Consider the following 12,040-nt stretch of genomic DNA (forward strand, 5'->3'; position numbering starts at 1 on the left):
TGGACCTTTTCTATTGACTAATGTTGGGTGTTGTTGTTGAAGTTTCTGATGCATTTCATTCATTTGTTCACAGTACTTTGCCGTTACAATAGTTTCGCCTGCATTCAAAAAACTGTGATGGATGAGACTGGTCGTTGACCACCAAGCAGTCAGCATGACCTTCTTTTGGTGCAACTCTGGCTTCGAGAAGTGTCGTGGATCTTCATCAGCATCTAACCATTGAGCTTAGCTTGCCAGTTGTCGTAAAGAATCCACTTTTTATCACAAGTCACCACCCCATCAAGAAATAGGTCGTTCTTGTTGCATAAAAAAGGGAAGATAATACACAGCGTTTCTTTTGGTTGTCGTTCAATTCATGAGGCACCTGTTTTTGTCTCTCTCAAGTGGTTGGAAATCATTGTATATGTTACGTTTAATTCAGAAGCAAGTTCTCAAACAGTTGTGCATGGATTCGCTTCGATTAAGGCTTTTTATTGATTGTTGTCAACATCCGATGGCTGACCACTATGCTCATCATCTTCAAGACTCTCGTCGCCACCACAAAATTTCTTAAACCACCATTGTGCTCTGCGTTCAGTAATGGTTTCTGGGTCAAATACTTCGTTGATATCATGAGCTGTTTCAGCAGCTTTTCAGCCTAACTTTAATTGAAATAAGAAAATTGTGAGAATTTGCTTTTTTTCCATCTTGTATTCAACGTTTTGAAAAGAAGACATAATTGTTTCACAACAATTTTGATTTAAACGATTAGATAGAGCGAAAAAGATCTTTAAAATGATATATAAAGTAAAGGTAACAAAAACTTATTTAAAAATACGTCATTTGAAATCAAAATTAAAAATTCTGCAAGAACTTTCTTGTCAACCCAATACTAATCAGATAAATATATTTTAAAATAAATCAAACAAACGTTTTAATTGTAAAATATCATATAATGTCCAATTACATTTTTGCTATTTATCTTTGGTGATTGAACAATCTCATTTTTAAAGGAGGAAAGTGATAGCATATGTACAAAGGAAGAAGCTTATTATATATTTTAATTGTATTATTTTTGTGGTTTCATTAATTTTCGTCTTCCTCCTGAATTATCTTGCAGTTATTTTTACATCCGGGTCATGATGACTTAGTGAATCACATTCTAAAACAATCATTTCAGCACTTTAAATACAGAGATGGGTATGTATTTCTTATATTCACGATCTCTGTGATCACTTTTTATCTTCACTTTGCTTTTATATTGAACAATATATTTTATATTAAAACATGTTTAGACTCATTTTGTACAAAAAAATTAATACGGTTTCATTTTGACAAAATAACAATTTTATGCGAAATTATTACAAGAAGAAATGCAGAAAAAATATGGCAATAATTATTGATCTTTTCCATAAAGAAAAAAAAATTTTTTTCAATGAGAACTTTTAAAAAGTACTTGAACTTTATTAGTAATTTTAGTATTAGCATCAGAAATAAAGTTATTGACTGAAAATACATCTTGTTGGCTTATTTTTTTTTTGTAAATTCATTTGCATATTTCTTCTTTCATTTTATATATTACTTACCTAATAAGGTGACAGGTTTTTGAATCTAAATAAGTATTTATAAAATGTACATTCAATCAACAAAAAAGTGATAAATTGTTGTTAACTGAATTTATATATGGCATATTTATGAGATGGGATGAAAAACGATTACTTTTTGTGCACTTAGTTATATACAAATATTTCTATTTTGTAAGCAACAAATATATATATATGTGTGTGTGTGTGTGTGTATGTTTCGCTGAACAGCAGGGATAATTCTTGCAATCCATTTTTCTCCCTTTGGCGGACCAATGTTCGAGAATGTTCTGTTTGATTGTAAAAAGAAATTAGCCATCGTCGCAAACGTTTTCGACTTCCATGAGTTGCGAATGATGAATTAAAAATTGCGTTTGGTGAATTTATTGAAAAGTTGATTAAAATCACATAAACGTGCCTTCCCCTTTATATTGAGCTTCATTAATGGTCGGTTTGTTTATGCGAATGAGTAGGACTTCAATGATTGGGAGGCGCAGATCATAATGTGAGACAGCTAAAATGGCAGTGTTTTATATTAATGTTTCTTAATTCGTTTGCAGCACATGACATCCCTCAAAACGAATTTAGAAACATATTAATTAAAAACACCACTATTTTAGCCATTTCACATTATAATCTATACCTCCCAATCATTGAAGTCCTACTAATTCACATAAAAAAAACTGAACATCAATCAGGCTCAATATGAGAGGGAAGGCATGCTTAAGTGCTTTTAATGATTTTAAACTATTTATATCGACTTTTCAATAAATTCACCAAATGCAATTTTTAATTTTGTCATTCGCTAGATAATATTTACAACTATGGCAATTTTTTTTTTATACTCAAACAGCACATTCGAACACTGGTCCACCAAAGGGATAAAAATGCAAGAAAACAGAAATTATTTCTGCTGTTTGATGAAACATGCATAAGAGAAAAAATACTGCCCAAATATACTAATATTATGTAAGAATTAATATATATATATATGTTGAATCCTCAGTGAAAAAAAAGTTATTCTGAGACAACCAGTTTGAAAATTCATATTTTGTTTACATGTGAAAAAAGCTGGCATTTAAGTGATGAGTGATCCACTGATAAAGCATAATGGTCCTACTGAATCTTTGATTCAATAAAAGTAAATAAACTTTAGAGATAATGTTTTATAAAGAAATAAGAGTCTTCTGCAGTAAGCAAGTATTTCATATATTTGTAGGTGTTAATTTTTAACACAAATCTCAGATTTTTACTTGCAAAAAGCAGCATAAAATTCTAAACTAACTCATCTTTGAAATGAATAATTTAGATTGCTGTGCATTGTAAATATTGTGAAAATGTATTTACATTTTTAAAAAAGAATTCATGCATAATTTATAAAGATATTTTCACTTTTTTCTTGATATTAGAGTACAAATTTCTTTCATATAAAAAAGTATTTAAAAAAAAAACATATTGATAATATATGATAAAATTGACTTGAAATTTTCATTAATTTTCAGCCTCCAATCGAATCCCAATACAGGTAATATCAATCTCATTGCTGACTTGTATGCTGAAGTGGTTGGTGTATTGGCACAGTCACGGTGAGATCATACTTTTTATAAATTTGGTAATAAAAATAGTCAGATTGTGACTGATGTGTGATGTGAGTTTTAAAACAGCCTTAGATCTGATGAATCTTGACAATATAGGGAAATGTGTGAAGAATAGGAGACTGTTTGTTTGGTCACATTGAACATATAGAACTAGCCTTAGTTGAAAAATAATTTAGATAGCATGGGGGGGGGGCTGAGCAAATTATGGGAATAAGTGATAGAATTGGATCTGAGAGAACTATGAATAAAGCCAGAAATAGATTAGTTTAGAAGACAATTTCTAAAAGCCATCCAACATATGCCAGCATGTAAAACATGTTAAAATGAATATGATAATATTTTTTCAAAAAATCTATTTTCTTTTATTATTTAACAAAATAAAATCTTGAATTTGTTCAGTTACAATTTGCTTTCATTTATATTTTTGTTTGGAAGAATATCAAATCATCTAAATCTTTTAAAAATCAATTATTTTTCAGAAAAGAATTGCATTAATACATATAATCTGTTGAATTATAAAGTTCAATAGATTATATATATTAATGCAAAGTATTTTTTTAAACAGTAATATTGAATTCATCTGCATTGTTTATGAATTCACTGTAAAATAAATATGTTAGTCGAGCAAGTAACTGCTTGACAAACAAAATGTTACTTGCAGACTACTATTGAATAATGAAGCCATAGGTACTGCTTCAAAAAACAAATTTTTAATTTCCTCGCCAAATATTTAATGAATTCCTTTGGAATAGTGATAATAATAATCTCCATGTTTTTCTGTTTCATTTCAGATATTATTTTATATAATTTGATATAATATCGATTTTTTTAAAATCTTTTTTACAAAATAATTCCTTAAGAGTTTTCCACCTATTGATACTACCATAACATAACATTTAATAATTGTCCATTGGAACTATCACTGTTACTACTACTCTTTATTTCTAACAGCATCAGACTGACTGCTTACGAGAATTGTTGATGCTATTTCAAGCGGTTTATATTTTCTTATCACTTGCACATCAATTTTTACACAGAGAGAGATGGAGAGAGAGAGAGAGAGAAAGGGTTGAGCGAGAATAAGGAATGAAGCCATATGTATAGCATAAAAAAAAAAACAAATTTTAAATTTCTTCACTAAATATTTAATGAATTCCTTTGGAATAGTGATAATAGTAATGCTCATGCTATTCTGCTTTATTTGAGATTTTTTTTAATATATTTTGATATAATATCGATTTAAAAAGAAAAATATACTTTACATATTTGGATATTACGGTTTTTCCACTGTAACTACTTAACTTTCTGTCAAACCATGCTAAGCGACTATTAATAATACTTTTACACAATAGCTGCCGGCTGCAACTATGTGTATACTGATCGCTTGTTAGGACTATTCTTTTCGTTTTAATCAAAGCTGCTTGTGTGCTCGGCTGTTTGTAAATAACTATTTTGTACTTCCACCTAACAATTTAATGAACAAACAAAAAGGTATTGTAAAACTTGAAAATACTAATCGAATAATGTAATCCTTAAAAAGGAACTCTTTACATTCAACAGCGGTATCGATTAATTTAACCAGAAGTTTGTTTACATTTGGAAATGAACAATAGGTATAATTTAATTATTTATTACCCCCTCGTCTGAAGTTCCCCGATGCTATTTAATCTATAGATACTTCCTTGGCCTTTTTTCTAGGAACAATGAGTAGTATCTGTTTTGAAGCTACACCTCTATTTTGTCCTGGGTCAATGAGGTCGAAATTCTTCTGCGTTTAAATGTTTTTTTTTATTTTTGTTCTAACCCAGAGTTTTCCCTTTTTGGGGGAGCTTGACGTTTCCCACATTAAAAACCGACTTTGTGTCTATTTTCTTGTGTGGAGAGGCAAGTAAGTAGAAACAATTAGATCCATATTGGACAAACAAAAGATACTTATGCAGAATATGAACTATGTTAGAATAACATTATTTAAAAACCCATTCTTAACATAGGGAGGGGGGGCGTAATTAACTATTCTATACTTTCACCCAACATTTTACTAAACAGAAAATACCATTAAAAATTAACATGTCTAAAAAAAGGAAGACACATTTCACTCATTCTAAACATGGGAAGGGGGGTGCACAATTACTTCTTATTATTACTTTTATCTGATAATTTAATGAACACAGCTACTGTACAAAATTAATTTAACTCGAAAATTCTAACCAAATAAAAGAGATAAATTTTGTCTATCTTCTCCAGCGTATTGCCCCTCTAAAAAATTCCAAATTTACTTTTTTGGGGCTATTAAGTTCCAACATCCTTAAAAATATATATATAAAGAAGGAATTAAAAAAAAAAGTAATAAATATTTAATATTTTACAGTGAGAGATTACTTTCCTACATAAATTTAATGTAAAATGAGCACCGACTTCCTAGCCAATTAGTGGTCAAAAGAGACATGTAATCGATCAGGATTTTCATTGTTTTTCTTGGAGCAAGAGGAAGTCTCATATCGTTTGTGGCTTTCTTAAATTTCCACTTTTAATATTTATAACAATATTTTTTTTAATGTCTCATCCTATTTATTTTGTTTTATATAATTTTTTTTATTTTCTGTTTCAAATAAAACCTGCCCTCCCTTATTCTTAATATAGGGAGGGGGGTCTTAGTCAAATAATTTATACTGTCTCCTAACAATATAAGAAGCAAAATGAAAAAGTATTAAAAAACAACAAAAACAAGCAAAACAAAAAAGAACAAATATATTACAAATAAATGTTACCAAAGGCAAGATAAGTTACTCCTTTACCTACATGGATAAGTTTTTTTGTGTTTTAACTTATTTGGGATCATTTTTCTGTAAAAACGATTTTGTGTAACCCCTAGTAAAGAAAGGTTTTCCTTATAAGAGTTCTTCCTAGTGTGTTTTTCTGTTTTTATTTTTCTAACAATGTAATAAACACCAATACCATTAAACATTAATTAACTTGGAAATCCTATCCTAGAAAGTAACATGTTCCATTATCTGTCTAAACAGAGTCTCTACTTTCATTTAACAATTTAAGAAACAAAAATACAGTTAATAAATTTAAACTTGAAAATCGTATTCAAAATAATTAACACGCTCTGTACGTTGCATATTCTGTATTCTGCATAAACGCAATCTATACTTTACATTCTGTTATGCAACAATTAAAAAAATATATATATAGTATGTTCCATATTTTCTATGAACCCGTCCCAAAAAATAAAAGAATTAGTAAATCAGAATTAACATGTCCACAAAAGAAAAACACATTTGAAGAAAACAATTAAATTCGGTTAGTCTGGCGGATTCCTCTTTTACTCTTGTAATTCTGGGATTTTTGTTTTGTTTTGAAGTGCTCAGTGTTATTATAGATGCTCTTACATTATGAGTGAAAACTATGTAAGGTTGTTTGTAATTGCCTAAAATCATAGTATGTTCCTACGGAAGCGAATAGATCTGGTAGATATTATTTTGATTCGTTTGGGCTACTGTACCAGTCACTGTTTAATAGCTGAGTTTTGTTTAGAATTGTGCCAATAAAATATCTAACAGGTCTATATGTAGATATCAGAATTTTTATGAGGTCTAATGGCCATGTATGGGCAAGGATTTTTTGTAAGTTTTTCATTAAGAATAAGGGAGAGGCTGTTAAATGAACCTGTAAGCTGATGTATTAAATATGCAGATAGTCAAATAATAAACAGCTACATGCCAAAAGATTAACCTAGTAAGCAGTAATTGCATCAGAGTGAAAGCTTTTGCTATTCTCTTAGTGGGATTACGTATTTGAGAGAGTAGGTCTACTAGAAAAAATGAAATATTAAACAACAAAATGTATGTATTTCAGATTAGAAACACACTTTAGTAGTAACTACAATCTTTTAGAATCATTGTTTCCCAAGAGGAAACCAACAAAATGTGTTACATATGAGAGAGAAAGGGGGGGGGGCAAATCATTGTTGTTCTTTTTTAAATTACTTCCAAAATTAATATTTCTAAGATTAGCAGGTATTTAAAAACCATTGTGATAACAAATACTCATAGTTAGCCATTGGAATACAAGATGGCATTTTATCAACCATATTATTCATCCTTGTGAGTGGAAAGAAAATTTGATGGTAAAATTTTGTGATGATTTCTTGTCTAAAAATGTTTGTGCATCAATGAAATCTATTGGCAGAAAAAATTAAATTTTATTTCAGTTTAAAGCTCAATTTGCTCACATGTAAAAAAATTCTATATTACTTGAACCATTTATATTTTTTAAGTACATAATGAAAATATTTTACACTTTGAAATAACCTTTAAATTTATTCAATCATTGTCTTTTAGGTTTCCACAGGTGCGAAAAATGTTTATGAATGAATTAAAAGAACTGAAGCAAAAAGACCAAAATCCATACACAACCCAAAGCATCATCAGTTTATTGATGGGATTTAAGTTTTTCAGAATTAAGGTATAAAGAAAAAATAATTTACTCAGACAAATTTTTCTCTATTGATAAGTATTCTCGCAAACTTTATTTAAAATCATTTTATTTTGTTGTGAAATGGTTTTAACATGCAGATTCATGAAGTTATTGCTGATTTTCATTCATATCTAAACTAATTTTGTGTAGGAAATATTTTTCATGTACAAAATCTTTTTGTTTTCTTCTTTTATGAAATTACTCTTTTAACTAGAATGAGATTGTTTAACTTATTTTTGTTGCCATCAAATTGAAAAAGTTGTCAACTGTGCTTTCATAAAGTTGTTTTTCCAATATATTTCCAAAAATTTCTTTGTATATGTGTAGTTTCACTATCATTTTCAATTTGCATATCGAAACTGATGTTGTTAATTTTATTCTATGGAGAACCAGGGAATCACTTGGTTGGATACCATGGTTGCCTATAGCGTTCTCAGATTTAATTGATCCATCAGTGTAAAGGGTTGCATCAAAGGAATCCTAATTAATTTCAAGTCTTCTTATATTTGTTTTGTCCGTTTTGGAGTTTACCACAATATGGTTACCAGCTTTATGCTAATTATTGTGGTTAGGCAGGTGATTGGTTTGCTCCAAATATATATTGACATGTTTCTATATGGATTCTCTGTTTTATGGTTCTATTTGATAGTTTTGAGTTTTTCACTTCTTTCCATAAAGACTTCTTTATGGCAATGTTCACAAGGTCATATCCGAACAGAGGATAAATTGGCATGAGCCAGAATTGCCTCATTTGGGCCATGAATTGATGTGTAAGTCTTTTATATTGTTTTTTAACCCCTTCAGGTTAAATTACTTCAAAACTTTTTAAAATTATTTTCCTAAATTACTGTTGTTTTAAAACCTTTAAGCTTTTAAATCTTTTGTTCCTTTTGATAATAAAAAATATTTCAGAATTCCAGCAAACTTCTGTCTTTAAATGGTACTCTTTTTCTTTTAGTTACTTTCTTGTCCTTACTTTTAAAAGATGAAATTTTAATGTTGGTTATTGACAGAATCCAATGTACCTTCATTCTAAGTTGAAATGTCCGGAACTAACTTTGAACAGAGTATGAAAAATGCCAAAAGCTGGGAGCTACTCTATTTAACCAAACATTACTCAGTTTCTTTCCTGTTATAGATCTGCTCTCGGCCAACAAGCTAGGAAGAGAAGAATGTAATGCTAATGATTATGATCATGATGACCAGGAAAATATATTTACTAAACTCTGAATAGCATTGAATGTTATATCATGCTTTGTCTTCACCAGTAAAATAATTTCCCGACTTAAAATGTGTGTTTATATAGTGTTAAATTTATTTCCTATGAAATTTTAAATTCTGATTAGTTTAAAATCTAAAAGTATCTAAACATTATCTAAAAAAGAATAAAAAATCTAAAATTTTTACTTTTATAGCATGAACAATTTTTTCTAATTTGCTAATTATTTAATTGGTTTTATACAATTTGATTTCTGTAACTTTTTAAAAGATAAAAGTTATAATTATCAAAAAAGTATAATAATTAATTCAGAATGATATTATAATGATAAACTTTTTTTTAAAGAATTATTTTCAATTATTTCAGCTTCATTTTTTTAAAGAATTATTTTAAATTATTTCAGCTTCATTGGTTGAGAAACTTTTTTTTAAAGAATTATTTTCAATTATTTCAGCTTCATTTTTTTAAAGAATTATTTTCAATTATTTCAGCTTCATTGGTTGAGAAACTTTTTTTTAAAGAATTATTTTCAATTATTTCATCTTCATTGTTTTTTTTTCTTACAGATGCACCCAATTGAAGATTTTCAGGCATGTTTGCAATTTTTGCATGAATTAGGCCATTATTTCCTTGAGGTCAAAGACCGAGACATTCGTCATGCCTTATCCATGTTCTTTGTAGAAATTCTTCTTCCTGTTGCAGCTGTAAGAATAACATTTTTCTTTTCTTTTTATCCTATTTCTCCTTTGTCTACAACAATAATAACGTTCTTCTTTTCTTCTCCTTCTTTCTATCTACCCTAAGATTGCAGAGCACAAATCAATGAGTGGTCGGTCTGATAAGAAAGAAACACAGACAAGAATACGACAATGGCAAAGAAGAAATGACAAATGCAGATGTAAAAGATTAAATAGTTTTTCTTTTGTACCAAAAAAGTACAAAATGCAGAAAGCTGAAGATTACTGTAACAAAGCTGTTAAGACATATGGAGCAGCAGCATGACATAAATATAAATGACCAAGCCAGTGCACGAGGTGATGTCACTGCAGAGGAAGAGAAAGGGAGAGAAAAACGGAACCACGTGGCGACGAGAGTAATTGGAAAGCACATGCCAGCATGAGATAGTCGTGTAATCCCGGCATGAGAGAATGAAAAAAACGTGTCAAAATGGCAGAGTTTTGTTAATCATATGGCAGACGAGAGAAACTAAAAAAAAAAACAAGGTGCAGGCGTTGTTTGGAAAGTTCCATTAATAAATGCCTTGTGTTAAAACTAAGAAAAAACTGAGTTGAATTTATCTCTTTTATAGGTCCATGTTAAAATCTAACTATCACATTACAGAAGATTATTGGGTGTGGTATGACTAGGCCTTTTCTCCAAAAAGTTTAAAATTAAGAAAAAAAGAAAAAATTTTCATAGGAGATAGTATAGTTGCAAAAAAAACAGAAACAAAAACTTGAAAAAAAAAAAAAAACAAAGAAGAATTGAACCACTTTGTGAGTAATATTGTTCTTTTTTTTTTTTGTTTGTTTTTGTTTTTCTCTTTTCTGCTTCACTTTTCAAATTTTATTGGTCATATTTTAGTTGTGCAAGGGTGTCTTGTGGGGACCTTATTTCACTGTCAATATTATCTTTAATGTTAAAGTCAAAATTTCTAGTTATTACTTATCGGTTATCTTATCTATATATATAAAAGGCAAAAATCGGTGTGTATGTATGTATGTATGTATGTTTGTTTGTAACGCTAAAACTTTTGAAAGACGGAACCAGAGTTGACAAATTTGGTATCATATTGCACCTTGATCACCCGGATGACAAATATCGAAATTTCACGTCAAACGGACCAGTAGAAAGGGGTCAACTGATCGTTTTTCTCCTAGGGGGGCCCCCAAAAAAACCTGTCATTTTAACGTTATTCAATACGTGTCACGTGACGTGACGTCAGCTCAAACTTTTGACAGACACAACCAAAGTTGACAAATTATGTATCATATTGAACCTTGATCACCCGCATGACAAATATCGAAATTCCACACCAAACGGACCATTAAAAGGGGGTGAACTGATCATTTCTCTCCTAGGGGGGGCCCCCAAAAAAACCTGTCATTTTAATGTTAATATTACATAATCCAAAAACGCTTAGTCATGTCACGTGACGTGACGTCAACATCCAGTAATGGCGAACAAATGTAAACAAACACTTTGTTTTACCGATACTTTTGTAATTTCTCTTCTGCTTTGTTCTAGAGATTATTAAACTCCATGACAATGTCTCCAACGTATTTAACTGGTTAAAAATAGTATTTATACAAGAGTTTTAACGAAAAATATCAGGAAAAAATGTACAGGAATAAAAAAAAATTCAGCTTTCAAAATATTCGTCGATAAAAAAACCGATCTTTATATTTACGCTAGCCATTTTGTATATTACCACGTGACCTGCTATCTCTTAAACTGGAGGGGGGGGGATCCACTTGAATCCAACAAAACCAGTAATTTTTTTTTTCTATTATATATACATCATTTTCTATAAAATTAAGTGTAGACTTTATAATTAAAACAAAAAATGTTATTCATACTAAAAAAAAAAAACGCTTAGTCATGTCACGTGACGTGACGTCAACATCCACTAATGGCGAACAATTGTACCTATTTACTATGCCTCCCCACGGGACAGAGTTAGACACCAGGGTCGTTTTTTAACGTGGAGAAAAGGTACAAAAATAAAAATTGTCTCAGTCGTGGAGGATTTCTCCTCCACCGAAAGAGAACAAGAAATAGAAGTGCAGCATCTGAAGAACAGATACTACACTTTGATCTTGACCAAAAGGCCAAGAATGCGAACAATTGTAAATAACAACTTTTTTCACAAAACCAACACCGTCTTTCTTTTTTTTCTCTCTCTTTCTCTCTCTCACCCACTTACTCTTCCCTCTCTCTCACCCTCTTTCTCTTGACGTCACACCACTGTTAAACTGTGGGGGGGGGGGAACACATTCCCAGGCATTATCTCCTATAGATGCACATTTTATTAGAAATTCAGCTTTCAAAATATTAGACGATAATAAAAATATAAAACCAACACCCTCTTTCTCTTTTCTCTCTCTCTCACCAACTTACTCTTCTCTCTCTCTCACCCTCTTTCTCTTGACCTCCTACTACTGTTAAACTGTGTGTGT

At 30.1% G+C, this 12,040-nt stretch overlaps 1 protein-coding gene and 1 pseudogene across 2 annotated transcripts in view; one reads left to right on the forward strand and one right to left on the reverse strand.

Moving 5' to 3' along the window:
• The window catches only part of LOC145284737 (protein furry-like), an 881,988-nt gene that overhangs the window by 200,874 nt on the left and 669,074 nt on the right, over positions 1–12,040 (forward strand). For both annotated transcript variants that reach the window (XM_080133679.1, XM_080133680.1), the window contains exons 7-10: positions 1,100–1,179; positions 3,065–3,148; positions 7,507–7,630; positions 9,428–9,565. In XM_080133679.1, coding sequence (XP_079989805.1) covers positions 1,100–1,179; positions 3,065–3,148; positions 7,507–7,630; positions 9,428–9,565 — 426 coding nt within the window. The remainder of the gene's footprint in view (positions 1–1,099; positions 1,180–3,064; positions 3,149–7,506; positions 7,631–9,427; positions 9,566–12,040) is intronic.
• LOC145285343 (U2 spliceosomal RNA) lies at positions 11,572–11,705 on the reverse strand (annotated as a pseudogene).

This window comes from Euprymna scolopes, chromosome 9 (assembly GCF_053919585.1).
Source record: "Euprymna scolopes isolate OS-2025 chromosome 9, ASM5391958v1, whole genome shotgun sequence".
Classification (NCBI taxonomy): Eukaryota; Metazoa; Mollusca; class Cephalopoda; order Sepiida; family Sepiolidae; genus Euprymna; species Euprymna scolopes.